The sequence below is a fragment of the Pelophylax lessonae genome, assembly GCF_965119305.1.
Source record: "Pelophylax lessonae genome assembly, chromosome: 3".
NCBI classification, from domain to species: Eukaryota; Metazoa; Chordata; class Amphibia; order Anura; family Ranidae; genus Pelophylax; species Pelophylax lessonae.
In genome coordinates this window covers 397,997,284-398,014,279 of record NC_138770.1, presented here as the reverse complement: position 1 = coordinate 398,014,279, position 16,996 = coordinate 397,997,284, and the positions used below count along the sequence as shown (strand labels likewise).

General features: G+C 44.1%; 1 protein-coding gene across 3 annotated transcripts in view; it reads left to right on the top strand.

Moving 5' to 3' along the window:
- Positions 1 to 16,996, top strand: part of CDK19 (cyclin dependent kinase 19) — a 420,668-nt gene that overhangs the window by 318,582 nt on the left and 85,090 nt on the right. For all 3 annotated transcript variants that reach the window (XM_082249930.1, XM_082249929.1, XM_082249928.1), the window contains exons 8-9: positions 6,114 to 6,183; positions 11,647 to 11,719. In XM_082249930.1, the coding sequence (XP_082106056.1) occupies positions 6,114 to 6,183; positions 11,647 to 11,719 (143 nt within the window). The remainder of the gene's footprint in view (positions 1 to 6,113; positions 6,184 to 11,646; positions 11,720 to 16,996) is intronic.

Below are 16,996 nucleotides of genomic sequence, written 5' to 3'. Positions count from 1 at the left end.
TATTTTCCGCCCGCCGTTCTTTGAATGCCAATTTCAGACTTAAATAATCGCCGGTTCGCAAAATCCCGCCGAAACGCCAATTCGCCGTACTATGAATCAGGCCCATAGTTACATAGTTAGTGAGGTTGAAAAAAGACATCAGTCCATCCAGTTCAACCTATGATGTGTGTGTTTGCTTTTAACCGTACATTGTATACCCCTGTATGTTGTGGTGTCTAAGGTGCCCATCTAATAGTTTTTTGAAACTATCAATGCTCCCTGCTGATATGACTGCTTGTGGAAGAGAATTCCACATCCTTACCGCTCTTACAGTGAAGAACCCCTTACGCACTTTAAGGTTAAACCGCCTTTCCTCTAGTTTTAGTGAGTGGCCACATGTCTTATTGTATCTCCTTTCTCTGAATAGTTTGTTCCTTATGCTAGGGTTGCCAGTACAGTATTTGTACATTGATATCATATCCCCCCTCAATCGTCTCTTCTCCAGAGAGAATAGGTTCAGTGCTTGTAGTCTTTCCTCATAGCTGATGTCCTCCATTCCCCTAATTATTTTTGTTGCCCTTCTCTGGACTCTTTCCAGTTCCAGCACATCCTTCCAGAGGACCGGTGCCCAGAACTGGACAGCATACTCCAGATGTGGCCGGACCAGACTCTTGTAGAGCGGGAGAATAATTTCTTTATTTCTGGAGTGAATCCCCTTTTTTATACATCCCAGTATTCTGTTGGCTTTGCGTGCAGCGGCTTGGCATTGCATGCCACTGCCAAGCCTGTTGTCTACCAGTACCCCCAAGTTCTTTTCCATCCTAGACTCACCCAGAGGTTCCCCTCCTAGTGAGTAGCTTGCTTTCTGGTTTCTGGCCCCCAAGTGCATTACTTTACATTTTTCAACATTAAACCTCATCTGCCATGTAGTTGCCCACCCTGTTATTTTGTTCAGGTCCGCTTGCAAGGTTTCCACATCCTGCATAGAAGATATTGGCAAGCCTAGTTTAGTATCATCTGCAAATACATCGAACAGGAGGAGTTCTTGATGACCTGTATCTGTGGTTGCTGAAATAGGAAGTGTCTCTTGGGTAACAGGTCCTGAGCTGGGAGTAGTGCCATCTGCTAGGTGTATATCAAGTCTTTGCTTTTTAGGTTTGAGAGGGATATGCAAGTCTTTCGCAAGATTAATGTCTTTGAAGCAGCTGCAGGCCCCAGAGTCAACGATTGCTCGCAGGTTGATTCCCTTTCCAGCCACCTGCAATGAAATGGGAAGAACGATGTGAGAGGATTGAGTCCCAGACAACTGGAGATAAGAAGAGGATGGTTGACAGGGCTTACTTGGTCGGATGGGACAATTGCGCAGGAAATGGCCAGTGGATCCGCAATACAGACAGAGATTGTTCTGTCGTCTGCACTTCTTTTCTTCAGGAGTCAGAGCGGGTCAGAGTAGACCCATCTGCATGGGTTCCACATCAGATGAACTAGTAGGTTGAGGAACCGGGGCAGGAACGGTAGAACCTGAGACCCTTGGTAGCACCCAAGCGGGCCGGAAGCTCTGGGTACGTACGGAGCGTCGCTCCCGTAGGCGTCAGTCCAACAGGATGGAGACTTGAATGAGATTCTCAAGAGAGGAAGGAGCCTCGATCCGGGCCAATTCATCCTTAAGGGTCTCAGCTAAGCCTAAACGGTACTGGTACTTTAAAGCAGCGGCATTCCGGTATCAGCTGACCACTTACGGAACTCCACGATGTAGTCTTCCACAGGTCGCCGGCCCTGTACAAGGGTATGAAGGGCAGACTCAGCAGTAGCAGTCCTCTGTGGGTCATCGTAAAGGACAGCCATAGCCTCAAAAAATGTGGAAACAGAGTTCAGTGCTGTATTCTTTTGCTCCAATAGGTTATGAGCCCAGGATTGTGGTTCATCAGACAATAGAGAAATATTGAACCCTACTCTGACCGTCTCAAGTACGAAAGTCCTTGGTTGCAGAGCAAAATAAAGTTCACATGCATTTCCGAAGGCCCTGCACTTTCGTCGATCCCCTGAAAAGCACTCAGGAGTGGGAACTCTGGGTTCTGGGGGAGGAAGCAAAATGGCAGCTGGAGCAGTGGCCGGAGGACTGGAAGGAGCAGCTAATGGGTTGGGGCTCATAGCCGGGTTAGGTTTTGTGGAAGTCACTGTAGTAGTAATAGCGCGCATGCGTTCTTCAAGCTGGAAGTATCCTCCTTGCAAATCCTTGACGGCTTGTGTAAGTGTGGTCATCTGCTGACAGAGAGCTTCTATCGCCGCAGCACCTCTCTCGGCCTCAGACATAGTGGCTGATTGATAATATCACGTACCTGGTGTTGGAGGCCAATGGAGAGAGGGCTTTCCTTGCGGCTAAGTTCCAGACTCCCCTGAAAGTGAGAACAGGAGGAGTCAGGCTCAAAGTAGCACAGGTCGCCTGTGATGTTGATTGCAGAAGAACTCAGAAGGGTTTCTGACGTGTGCACTAGTGGCTGCAGCCAGGTGGCGCCTGTGAGAAGTGGCAGGTCTGTGTTTGCACTAAGGCAATGGGAAGTCAGTTCAAGCCAGAGTTCAGAGGATACCAGAGCAGGCAAGGTCAAATAGGGAAGCCGAGATCAGACACAGGTAACAGGAGAGAATATCCAAAGACAAGCCGAGTTCGGGTCAGGAGACAAGCAGAATAGTAAGGACAAGCCGGGTCGGTAACGGAGAACTTTCAGGAACAAGGATCACAGGAACACGGTACAAGCTGAAGATCAATCAGCAACTTCAATCACTGGCACACTTCCTTATAAAGGCCCATGTGATGTGCTGGCTGAGATGCTGGGTCCTAGAGCCCTTCCCCTGCCATTGGTGTCCTGACTGATGCTGGGTCCTAGAGACCCTCTTCTACCATTGGAGCCCTGACACTGGCACTACCCAGTGACATAATTTCCAGTCAGTGGAGTGCACGCCGCGCTGGGATGTCCTGCTTTTATTGCATTTTTTAACTTTGTACAAGTGAGTGGGATAGTTTAATGGTTTATTTTAAATAAAAAACGTTATGACAGCTGTGGCATGAAGCGCTCATACAGAGGCATTGGAGGAGATTGTTGGTGGAGAGGAGCAGTGAAGGAGAGGTGGTGTAGATCATCCATGCAAAGACCCAGGAGGGGAATATCCACAAGCCTTGGAGACTTTGATGCTGAAAGGCACAAAGTCAAAAGCATCTGGTGAATGACACTGGGCATAGATTATTGCATGCAGCACTGTGAATACCAGTCGCATTGAAGCACTTTTTATGTTTGGAGCACTTTATGAAGTTATTTTTCGAAAAAAATTTAAGTGCAAATCACTTTGCAAGAAGCATTCTGACATTTTTGGAATTTATTGGGACTTATCATTTTTTGTGTATTTTGCTTTTTGCATCCACTGCATACATGTATATATGATAAAGGAATGTATGGTACTAATGCTGTGACATTGGTAGCATGGGAAGGACAGCGCTGTGAACAGTGAATAATAGTACAACCAAAGTTTTTTTGGGATATTTGATAAGCAGCAAGCAGTCCAAGGTTATTACTTATGCCCTTAAAGTAACAGCGCTGTCGAGAATCTGTTATGACACTTAGATCACATTCGATTCCTGACAGACTCTGCATGGGCCCTCCATATCTGCTGTCCCAAGGACCAGTTTACCAGCTTGCTATTCAATGACTGGCTTTAACTGCCTGACTTTTGAAGCCCATTACCTAAAGATTAGGAACCTACCTAATTCGGTTCACCCTACTTTTTTGCAAGCTAGGAAAATTACTTCTTGCAAAGTCTACTACTGCACTTGAAAAGCCTATTTCTCTAGGTAATTTCATCCCAGGTCTACAATCTGGTCTGGATCAACATTTGATTTGAGTTTCATCAAGGATCAAATCTGTGACTTAGTGATTATTTTTCTTGGCACTCCTTTGTACAGGGTGTTGCTTTTGATATTATTCCTGTACATTCCCTATTGACACTATGGTATCTTACCCTGGTTCTGTCAGTTCTTTAAAAAAAACTGCCCTTTAAACCTCTGTAGCACCCTCTTAGGTGGGTGCTAGTGAGAGAGTATATTTTTTTTGCTCTATCTGCACATCGGAGGAGCAGCAGGCAAATCTATATTACTTTCTGCCTACCAGAGAGCAGGATCTGTGAGTTAGGTCTGCTCAGTGTGCTCAGTATAAGATTTATTGGGTCTAGAGAGTGTTTCACACTGGCCCAATAGGGAGGCATGTTGGACAGTGGGAGGAAACCTGGCTAATGGATACATAGGCTTTGATACAGTGCTGGTGATTGGTAGAGACAGGTTGTCTCGGTGCATTGTGGGATACTGTATAAAAGCCAGGAGCACATGTGCTGCAGGGTCTTTGGCTGGTGAGCAGAGTCCCGGAGGGAGGATGGCAGCTGCCTCTTCCTCTGTAGCAGTGGCACTTGGTCGTAGGCGCTCAGCCTGGGGACCAGAGGAACAAAGCTAAACCCAGAGGTCCAGGAAAGCTGGCTGAGTGGGGAGACACTGGAGACCCTCGAAAAACAGTATCATGACTACAGGGAATTGTGTTAAGGGGCCTGACCTGAGGGGGGCCACCCCAAAAGTAGGATAGTCAGTAGACAGGTGTCAGCAGTCAAGAAAGGGGATACTGAGGAGAATGTCCCGAAGATAAATGTAGTTCACCAAGTCTTCTAGTAAGAGACTTAAATTCAAATCTACCTAACTGGCAAGGTGGATCAGCAGCCTGGCTGCATCACCAGACAAGAGTCCTCACATCTTGTGAATAGTTAATCTGGAGTATCCCACTATTCCCTTCTCCCAGCCCTATTTAAAATAAAACACCAAAATCAACTACAAACCTGGACTGATCATTGACTGAGCCAAGAAAGGAAGTGTTAAATTGTGAATGCCTGAATTGCTAACGGTAACCCAGGGGGACCACAAAAGTGTAATATCCAGCAGCCCTCAAAGGGGCAGTGCTACACCTCTTAGGGATAGTCCTCTGTCTGCTCCTACTCAGAATTGTGCCTTCCCCATTGCCATCACCTGTGCAAGACGAGTTTCTGAGTTGGTGACCTTAACCTGTAAAGAATCATTCCTTTTTCTACACAGAGACAAGGTTGTCTTAAGGTTAAGGGTCTCTTTTCTTTTTTTTTCAAGGTGATTTCTACTTGTCACCTCAACTAGGACATTGTTCTCACATCTTTCTGTCCTGCTCCATGACATTCTGAGAGATTTCCCTCCACTGTCTGGATGTGGTATGCGCGGTTTGAGTCTACCTCTCAGCTACAGCTTTCTTTACCTATTCTGACTTTTTTGTCATTCCCACAGGTCCCTGTAGGGGACAGCAATATTCTTGTTTTACTATCTCCAGGTAGATTTGGCAGCTCATCTTTAAAGTCTATAGTTTTTATAGTTTCTGTAAACTGCAGTCCACTAGGTCAGTTTGTGCTTCATGGACTTTTCAGCCTCAGGCATTTGTTTCACAGATTTGCTAGGTTACTAACTAGTCTTCTGTTCGCACGTTTGTTTAGATTTACCCAGTGGATGGGATGTTCATGCCTCCTTCTTTTTCTGGCTTTGGTTGTATGGATCTTCAAGCAGCACTGAAGACACTATTGAGTCTCCTCTGTTACCTGTTGTTACTCGCGGGCCAAGCATTTTGTTTGCTGTTTTTGCCCACCTCAAAGCTTGAATGGCCCAGTGTTACTTCACTCTGTGTCACTTTATGTATGACTAAGAAAATAGTATTTTTCACTTACTCTGAAATCCTTTTCTTGGAGTACTTTGTGAGAAATGGGTTACTCCCCTGTATTCTTATAATCCACTTCTACTATTGCTTTACCACCAAACTGGAGCACAATGGTAGTAGGAGGGATTTGTCTGGGGTGTCTTACAGCTTTGTTTTCCAGTGTCTAATCTCCTGAAGGCAGCAGTATAACTAAAATACCAGGTATACCTAATGTACTCCAAGAAATTAACTTGATAGTAAGTCAAAAAAATTCCTGTTATATATCACTTTGCATATATATAAATGGGCTGCTTGATCTGTTCCTAAAATATGTTATAAATATATACTTTAATTTCTAGGAGCTTGATTTTTAAAAATATGTTTTTTGTTTAGATAAAGACTGGGAAGATATCAGAAAGATGCCAGAATATCCTACTCTTCAGAAAGATTTCAGGAGAACAACGTAAGACCTGGAATATTTGTGTAGCTAAGACATGTCAGACGAGTGTTGCTTCTTATAGCTGTCAGCCAGTTAAAGAATCTTAATTGAATGGGACCCCAGACAATTCTTTGCTCTTAAGGAAAAATTCCCCTATTATTTTTTTCACAGGAGCCAGCAAAGCATTGAACCCACGATCAGTGGATTGCAATTGCTATGTCAGGCTTCTGCAAACTCTTGCTCCAGCTCTGTGCCCATACTTCTTTACGGGCTGTCGGTTACAGAGCTGTAGAAAGTGTGGCTGGACTATGGGCCAAAGCACAATCGCAGTCCACTAAAACTACAAGTCCATTTGCGGTGGTGGCAGAAGGGACTTGTAGTTTATAGATTCACAGATCCCTGTGAATGATTGACGCTGGTCTGTGGGCGGAGCCCCGCACTGCCATGCTGATTTAAAATGTGACAGCAGCTGCGGAGGAGAGGAACCCTTGTCCATTGTCACAGAGAAGGGGGGGGCTGAGAGGGGGTGTGCTTGAACATGTTACATATTACACTCTAAATATGGGCATAACATGTACCATGTTGAAAAGGTGAGCCTATCCTTTAAAGCCTAAACAACCTTGCATAGTTTTGCATTTTAATACTTTAGAATTAATTTTGCCGCCTCTTATCATTAATGCTATTTTCCTAAACCACCACAGTCCCCCCAAGAAAGGAATCAGTCACACTGCCCATGTAAAACATATTATGTTTTATTAAATACAACTTCAGAAAACATGAAATCCTAACCCCTAAAAACAATTAAAATCCTATGTAACTTAAAAATAAGTCCTCTAGAATGTAAATACTAAGTGAAATTGGTGTATAAACCAACAAGAATATGCAAATAAGTATTTCTCTTTCGTTCATTGAGGGACAAAGCTCTTGATCTTCTTAACCATTGGGTTATACTGCCCCCTACACGAGTAGGGCACTATAAGCCAGGGGATATAATCCCTCTCTCTGCTATAAGTACTCAGTTTTTTTTCCTGCCTAGTCAGGAGTAAGGACCTAATTCTTTGCTGGGATCTATGGTCCTGGAAATTTTTTCTTTTAGATTTAGGTCGGCCGCGACAGGTGGAGGTGGCTTTTGGGCGATGGGCTTGCAAAAGCGCTCCCTGCCTCATCTGTCTCATCAGATCCTGAATCTGATTCAGCTGCTGTGGACGTGGGTCACCCTGCTGGGTCTGCGACCATGCTCCCTGAATCCTCAGATAGTAAGGAGGATTCCTCCACTTCTGCAACCACGTACGAAAAGGCACTGGTGGAAGCACTGATTGTAGCTGTGCAAGAGACCTTAAAGATGGAGGACGCAGCTTCCTTTTGGCATTCACAAGAAATCCAGAGCGGAAAAGGGGTTCCCTTTCCCCTCCTAATTTGACAGAATTGTCACTAAATAGTGGGGATGACCAAAGCGTCCCCTCGGGGTCTCTAAGCGATTTTGCTAGGCGATACTCCTATGAAGAGTCCGTTCGTAAGAAGTGGACTTTTCCATCGGTGGTGGACCCTCCGGATTCCAGATTAAATAAGGTAACCATGATTCCGGTTGAAGACGTGGCTTACAGGAAGGCGGAGGCTGTGGCCTGCAATATGTACACCATGGCTGGTTCGGCACTGAGACTGATATTCACCATTGCCCTGATGTCGCAGACTCTGACCGAATTGGCTAGGCTTTTGCGCCGTGACCTGGAGGGGGAGTAGCTCCCCCCTGTCTTTGCTGAACTGGTGGACCAGCTGGTCCAGGGGCTGCAGTTTATCTGTGATGTCTCCTTGGATGCGGCTCCCCTAGTGGCTCTGCTCTCTGTTTTGGCAGTGGTCCTTCGGCATGTCTTTTGGCTCAAATGCTGGTCTGCGGACCACATTTCTAAAAAGGCCTTGACTGATCTTCCCTTTCAAGGAGATCGCCTGTTTGGTGCTACCCTGGATGACATCATTAGAGGTCTCACAGGGGGGAAGGGTACCTTTCCTCTGCAGGTGACTAAGGGCAAGGACCCTCTTTGTAGACGTGGGCCCTCCTTCTCGTCTCATAAGATGTTTTTTCGTCCTGCAGGGTTGACTGACAAGGGATCGGAGCCCTTCAGAGCCTCCTCTAGAGGATACAAGTGAACTTGGTCTGGCAAGTCAAGAGCGAGCTTCTCCATACCTGCAGAGAAGGCCCCTTTAGCTTGAAGGTGCGCCCTAACCTTTATCTGGGGTGGGGGGAAGGTGGCCTTTTTGGTAGCTTTCACCTCTGCGCGCAGAGTGTCAGAATTGGCTGCGTTACCCTGTCGTTCACCTTACTTGGTAGGTCACAGGGATAAGGTGGTTCTTCACCCCTTTCCATCGTTCCTTCCTCAGATTGTCTCTGATTTTCATTTGAATGAATACATTGTTTGCCTTCCCTGTGTCCCAGGACAAACCATCCAAAGGAAATTGCTTTGCATGCCTTGGATGTGGTCCGGGCAATTAGAGTGTACCTGGCAGCTACGGAGTCTTTTAGGAAATCAGACTCACTATTTGTGCTTTATGGATGGGCATCGGAAAGGGTTGTCTGCTTCCTCTGCAATCATTTCCAGATGAATCAGACAGACAATGATTAAGGCCTATTCCATCAAGGGTCAGGTTCCCCCTTTCTCCGTCATGGCGCACTCTACTCGGGCGCTCAGTGCCTCCTGGGCCTTCCATCATCAGGCATCAGTGACGCAGGTTTGCAAGGTGGCCACCTGGTCATCAGTGCATACTTTCACAAAGTTCTATAAAGTGGATGTGTTTGCATCTGCGGATGCTTCTTTTGGCTGCAAGGTTTCGCAGGATGCTGTTTAGAGGACCTGGTCCTCTTTGAGGGTGTATTGTTTTTTTCAGGTGAGCTCCAGTTGTTTTGGTTGAGCTCCTGGTTACCTGGTTGGCTATAGTTAGCCTTGGGAATTTCTTTTTCGCTGTTCCAACCCCTCATGTTTAACACTGCTTTGGGACGTCTCAACGGTTAAGAAGATCAGGAGCTCTGTCCGTCAATGAACAAAAGAGAAAATGGGATTTTTGACTTAGCGTAAAATCCATTTCTCTGATGTTCATTGACGGACACAACACCCACCCCTCTGTGGAGTTATAATTCTGCTTGTAACAAAACGAAGTACCTATAGCAGAGAGAGGGAGTATACCCCCTGGGACTGCTCATAGGCATGTCCAGACTTTTTTTCTGCCTAGTGTCCTACTCCTGTAGGGGACAGTATAACCCAATGGTTGAGAAGGTCAGGAGCTGTGTCCGTCAATGAACATCAGAGAAATGGATTTTACGGCAAGTCAAAAATCCCATTATTTCTATAACAGATGTAATAACACTATACATGAATTGCACTTTTAAACTCTAAAAGGTGCCCTGCGGTGGGACCTATCTGGGAAGAACATGGGTTGTATAAATTTAACGCAAGTGTATGTAAAAGTAGTGCCAAAGATAAACAAGCCCAAATATTGATAAAGTGATTACTAACCACCTACTGTATGCAACTACAACTATGAACATTCTAACTAATATTCAGAAATAGTTGCAATAAATTACAGTGAATCCGGAAAGTATTAACAGCACTTCACTTTTTCCACATTTTGCTATGTTACAGCTTATTCCAAAACGGATTACATTCATTATTTTTCTCATTGATCTACAATCAATACCCCATAATGACAATGTCAAAGAAGTTTGTTTGAAATCTTTTCAAATTTATTAAAAATAAAAAAATGAAAAAATCACATGTACATAAGTATTCACAGTATTTGCCATGACACTCAAAATTGATCTCAGGCGCATCCTGATTCCACTGATCATCTTTGAGATGTTTCTACAACTTGATCGGAGTCCCCTGTGGTAATCTCAGTTGATTGGACATGATTTGGAGATGCAAACACCTGTCTATATAAGGTCCCACAGTTAACAGGGATTTTCAGAGCTAAAACCAAGCCATGTATTCCAAGTAATTGTCCATAGACCACCGAGACAGGATTTTATGGAGGCACAGATCTGAGGAAGGGTACAGAAATATTTCTGCAGCATTGAAGGTCCCAATGAGCACAGTGGCCTCCATCACCCATAAATGAGAGAAGTTTGGAACCACCAGGACTCTTGCTAGAATGGGCCACCCTGCCAAACTTAGTGTTTGGGATAGAAGGGCCTTAGTCAGGGAGATGACCAAGAACCCAATGCTTACTCTGACAGAGCTCCAGCGTTTCTCTATGTAGAGAGGAGAACCTTCCAGATGAACAACCATCTCTGCAGCACTCCACCAATCAGGCCTGTATAGTAGAGTGGCCAGACAGAAGCCACTCCTCATTAAAAGGCACATGGCAGCCCGCCTGGAGTTTGCCAAAAGGCACCTGAAGGACTCATCTTCAAACAGGGCAAGGACCCTAAGCACACTGCCAAGATAACAAAGGAGTAGCTACGGGACAACTCTGTGAATGTCCTTGAGTGTTCCAGCCAGAACCCACACTTAAACCCAATTAAATATCTCTGGAGAGATCTGAAAATGGCTGTGCACCGACGCTCCCCATCCCACCTAATGAAGCTTGAGAGGTCCTGCAAAGAAGAATGGGAGAAACTGCCCAAAAATAGGTGTGCCAAGCTTGTAGCATCTTACTCAAAAAGACTTGAGGCTGTATTTGGTGCCAAAGTTGCTTCAACAAAGTTTTGGGCAAAGGCTGTGAATACTTATGTACATGTTATTTTTAATAAATTTGCAAAGATTTCAAACAAACTTCTTTCACGTGGTCATTATGAGGTAATGAATTTAATACATTTTGGAATAAAGCTGTAACATAATAAAATGTGGAAAAAGTGAAGCGCTGTGAATACTTTCCTGGTTGACTGTATATGCATCTATAATACAATAATATTTGGTAATAAAGCTTTTAATGTTGGCTTCCTTATCATCTGTGAATTGATGGCTGTTGCCCTCAATGGTTCTAATGTGGCCTGATGCAGATTTTTTTTCTGCTTATTTCAGGCCGTTGTTTCATTCAAGTTTGATGTGCCTGAGCAATCCCTGCTTTTATGTAGTGCAGTGTTTACATGCGTAAGCCTGCTAATAAAAGCAACACTATTGAATGGTGGACTGGCGCCTCACCAGTCAAAAAGCCTCTTACACCATTATGCAGTACAAATTAGTCATCCAAACAGGCAGATCAATATTACTGCAGTCAACTTGCTTTGCGGTAAATGCAAAATATGCAGAGTTGAAAATGATGTTATCACTGTACTTCTAACTGGCAATATTCTTATAAAAATAGTGCTATGTTTTGGTTGTTTTCTCTGGCTGAATTATTGTATCCATAGTCAAAAAGTATTCTGAATGTAATATGCAGAATGCACAACAGAATTGCAGATTGATTATGTTTGCATGTGCTAAGGTGTAAATGCTGTGTGTGCACTACCTATAGCAAAAGGTACACCACTTTGTTTCTGCCTATAATGTTTTACAGATATGCTAACAGCAGCCTGATAAAGTATATGGAGAAGCACAAGGTCAAACCTGACAGTAAGGTTTTTCTTCTGGTAAGTAAATGATGCAGAAGAAAAAAACTCAAATGTTTTGGTATATAATTGTACCCTATATAACATTATTTGTTAAAGCAGTTAAAAGCGGTATTCTTTTCAACGCTCAGTAAACGATATCACCATTGAGATTTTTTATGAAAAGTAAATCTGAATTGGCTGTTATTGATGTTTATATATATATATATATATATATATATATATATATATATATATATTTTTTTTTTTTTTTTGGACAGACTTCTATTTTGAAAGAGACAGGCTTGTACTTTGAAGTTTTCCTAGTGTTATAGTTTACACCCAAAAAAGTTTTCTTGGTAAAACAGTGCACAAATAGAATAGCAATTATAAAAATTAAATTGTAACCTTAATCCAAAACGATGCTCCCCAATCCAGTGGTTTAGGAGCTATTACCTTAATTCAATACTATGGTCCCCAATCCAGTGGTTTAGGAGCCATTGCCTTAATCCAATACTTTGGTCCCAATCCTGTGGTTTAGGAGCCATTACCCTAATTCAATACTATAGTCCCAAATCCAGTGGTTTAGGAGCCATTACCTTAATCCAATATTTTGGTCCCCAATCCTGTGGTTTAGGAGCCATTAACTTAATCCAATATATGGTCCCTAATCCAGTGGTTTAGGAGCCATTGCCTTAATTCAATACTATGGTCCCCAGTCCAGTGGTTTAGGGGCCATTACCTTAATCCAATACTATTGTCCCCAATCCTGTGGTTTAGGAGTCCCTCCTTTCTGTTTCTTGTTGCAACATCTCAGCATGTGGCACCCTTAGCACTTACAACATAAACAATTTAATTGATGGGTTATTATATGTATTTCATTTTATTAAATATTTAGAAGTATTACTGTTTAATATTATACTTTGGGTATTTTTTTACATTCTTTGACTCACTATAATGTTATCCTTATAGGGGTTGTAAAGGTTCACTTTTTTTCTAATAAAAATAACAAACATGTTATACATACCTGCTCTGTGCAAGGGTTTTGCACAGAGAAGCCCCATTCCTCCTCTTCTAGGGTGCCCCACCGGTGCTCTTGGCTCCTCCCCTTCATCAGGTGCCCCCATGGCAATCTGTTTTTTGGGAGGGACACCTGTGCGGGCACGCTCTGAGTCCCGCTGCTGCCTCCATTAACACAGACAGCGGGACTCGGCCCTGCCCCCAGCTCCCATATAACAGGATTTCATTGACAGCAGTGGGAGCCAGTGGCTACCGCTGCTATCAATCTGTCATATGAGGAGAGAGACAGTGGCTGGATCCGCTGGGCTTGTGCTCATTGCTTGATCGGATCGGGCTCAGGTAAGAAAAAGTGGGAGTTTGGGGGCAGCTGCAGCAAAGAAGGCGTTTCACCTTAATACATAGATTGCATTAGATGAAAAACCTTGAGAATTTACAATCACTTTAAGTTTTTCACACTAATGCTGGCCATACACTAGCAGAAATATCGGCCGAAAATCTATAATGATGATCGTTCGCCCAATATTCTTATAGTTAGTGGATGACGAATCTCTTTCAACTTTACGGCCTTAAAAAATCGTTGAGATATTGGAAATATTTTTGCGGATCTACCGACATTCTTATGTTTTGTGGCTGCCTCGCCCGAGAACAATCGTGCGACTTTTCTTGCGCATGTGTCAAAACCTTTAACCCGGAAGGTAAACATATTACAGAACGAACATAATAATAGAAATGTACGATCCACGAAAAAACGTTTTATGTAAAGTGCATTTCATTCCCACCAACGTTCATTGCTAAACACATCAAACAAGGGCACACTGCTAGCTTTTGCAATTATAGAGTATATAATAACCAACCAAAATTCTGCAATAATAAACAAAGTTTATTGCAAATAAAGCACAGCATGTCACAAACAATATAAACATTATAAATTTCCCTTCTGATTTCACGGAAACGAACGATAAAATGGTTAATTTATGTTCATGGAGAGTTTATCTTTCGAAATTTGATGACATTTCCATGATGGTAGTATCTTTTGCCATTCCGATAAATCGTTCGATTTTAAAAAACGCGCACGGCCGATTTTTCTGCTAGTGTATAGCCAACATAACTCTTGGTCTCTAGTTCAGATTTATATGGCCTAAAATATTATATAGCTATGTAACTATGTATTCATTCAACAGAGAACTTACACAAACATTTGGTCATTTGGCAACATACCTATTAAAACTAATTTTTCACAAACTTTGAAACAGTAAATAGATTTACATTTCTGTAGAAATATCTGTTGTTTTGTTGTGTTCTGTTGTTTGGTTATTCTGTGCATATTTTGCTTGACAGGTAATAGTATACTCACTGAGAGCAGTTCCGTGCTTCAGTTTCATTAGATTGCTGTGTCAGAACCATTAAGACTCGGCATGGTTTACATTGTCATGCAGAATATGCTTACATACACATGTTCTAAAACTAAGTGCACTAATGCCTAAGATTCTTTATCCATTTACTCTACATTTCCCAGAAATCATACACTTTTCCAATAATCATATAGTAAGTACCGCTAAAGAGGAAATTAGAAGTATATTTTATACCTTGATTAATTATTCAGCTCCACATTTGGAGCTTTGAATAAAACGAATAAATCATTGATCCACGAAAACATTGCAGATTGGAATATCTCAGATTATTTTTTGAAAAAGTAAAGCTAAAAATGCTTCATATTTATACCAGACTTGTGCTGCCTGTCCTCAGGGCTGCATCAAGGTAAGATGTGTGTAAATCACAAAAACATGCACAAAAATGACACTAAAGTATTTGCAGATTCTGAACAAACAGTAACAGCACTCGGAGGGCGACCCCCTCCCCCTTTTTTTGCGGGGTCCAGTAGGTGGTCCATTCGTGGGCCCTTCATCGGCATCCCCTTCGCAGGATCGCAGTTGGCAGCCTCCCCTGATTGTTATGTTTTCCAGGTGAGCTTAGTATATAGCGACCCTACTGGGTATGAGTACACGCACCCTGAATACTCAGATAGTGAGGATGAATACTCTGCTCCTCTAGCCACGCATTAAAAGACGCCGGTGTATGCACTGCTGTGTCAGTGCGTAACACTTTAAAAATAGAGGTTGCGGCTGATGCTGCGTCGCTTTTGGCACCCACAGGCCATCCAAAGCGGCGAGGGTGTTCCCTTCTCCGCTTACTTTGACAACATTGCCACAAAACAGTGGGGCTGTCCAAACGCAGTGGTTCCTGGGCACTTTTTGCTTGTTGTGTCCTTATAAGGATTGACTGCATTAAAGGTGGACCGTTCCACCTGTAGTGGACTAGTCAGTTTCCACTTTAAATAAAGCTACCTTCATTCCGGTTGAGGAGTCCCCGGCCTTAAAAAATATCAAGCTGATAGGAGGGCGTAGGCTCTGGCCCACCATATGTTCGCTGTGGCTGGTTCGGCACTACCCCCTACTGGGTCTGCGTCCATGCATCCTAAGTGCTCAGATAGTGAGGATGATTCCTCTGCTCCTCCAGCCACGCAAAAAAGAGGCTGGTGGATGCAATGATTGTGTTAGTGCATGAAACTTTAAAAATGGAGGATGTGGCTGATGCTGCGCCTCAGACGGCCCCTTTTGGCACTCACAGGCTATCCAAAGCGGCAAGGGTGTTCCCCTTTTCCTCTTACTTTGACAACATTCGTCACAAAACAGTGGGGTTGTCCAAAACGCACTCATGTGGCCCCTAAGCATTTTGCTATGCGGTATCCTTATGAGGATTCCCTGCTTAAAAAGTGGACGGTCCCACCTGTAGGGACTCGTCTGTTTCCAGGTTAAATAAAGCTACATTAATTTCAGTTGAGGAGTCCCCGGCCTTTAAAAATCCCGCCCTCCTATCAAGGTTCTTGCCTTCCAACCTGCACTTGTCCCTAGATCACTTACGGGTCTCTTTGGGGTAGTGCAAGACTTGTTCCTTCAAGGGGTGATTGTTCCGGTTCCGATTTTGGAACGTTTTCAGGGGTTTTTACTCAAACCTCTTTACAGTTCCCAGGAAGGAAGACAAGGTACGTCGAATTCTGGTCCTCAAGACGCTAAACTGCTTGTGCGAGTACAGAATTTCTGCGGGGAGTCCATTCACACAGTAGTAGCGTCCCTACGTCAGGGGGATTTCTTCTCGCTTCTATCGATATCAAGGACGCCTACCTGCACATTCTAATATGTGTCGGTCACAGACACTTTCTCTGTTTTGCTGTGGGCGAGGAGCATTATCGCTTTGTGCCGTGGACCTTTGGGTTTTGCCTCCTCTCTTCAGCTCTTCACAAAAGTGTTGGCCCCAGTGCTGGCATTGTTTGAGTCAGCGGGGGGATCGGGGTACTGGGGTACCTGGACTATCTTCTTCTGTGAGTGGAGTCTCGGACTGCTCTGATAGACAACTAGAGATTGCTCGGTGAACTTTGAGGGAGTTCAGTTGGATTCTGAACCTTCAGTAGTCTGCTTTGGTTCTGTCCACTCAAAACTGGACTATCTTGGTCTGACTCTGGACTCGGCCTCAGCCTCTTCCTCTGGAAAACCTCCAGACATTGCAGGAGGCGATTCAGCTTCTGTTAAGCAGACGGTCATCCCTCCAGGCTTGTATGCGGGTGCTGAGCCTGATGGAGGTCTTTTTCCAATGATCTTCGGCCTCACACTCCCTGGTGCATACCTTTCTTCAGGGTGTCCGACATTTGGTTCCTTTAGTGTGGGCTCCGTTGCAGCCCTGGGATCTTAATGTGGTGCTTTCAGCTCTACAGAAGCCTCCTTTTGAAAATATGCGGGAGGTTTCCCTGCTTGCGCTGCCCAGAAGGTGGCCTCTTTTGGTGGCTATCACCTCTGCGCGCAGGGTGTTGGAACTGGCGGCGTTATCCTATCGTTCATCTTATTAGTGATTCACAAGGATAAGGTGGTGCTTTGCCCCTGTCCGTCATTCCTTCCTAAGGTGGTCTCTGACTGTCATTTGAATGAAGACATTTTGTTGCCTTCCCTGTGTCCCAGGCAAAACATCCAAAGGAAATTGCCTTACATGCCTTGGATGTGGTCTGGGCAATTAGGGTGTATCTGGCAGCTACAGAGTCTTTTAGGAAGTCAGACTCTCTATTTGGGCTCACGGATGCTTCTTCTGCGACCATTTCCAGATGGATCAGACAGACGGTGGTTCAGGCCTAATGCATTAGGAGTCAGGTTCCTCCTTTACCTGTCAAGCAACACTCTACTAGGGCACTTAGTGTCTCCTGGGCTTCCCTCACCAAACTTCAGTAACGCAGGGTGTCCACCTGGTTGTCGG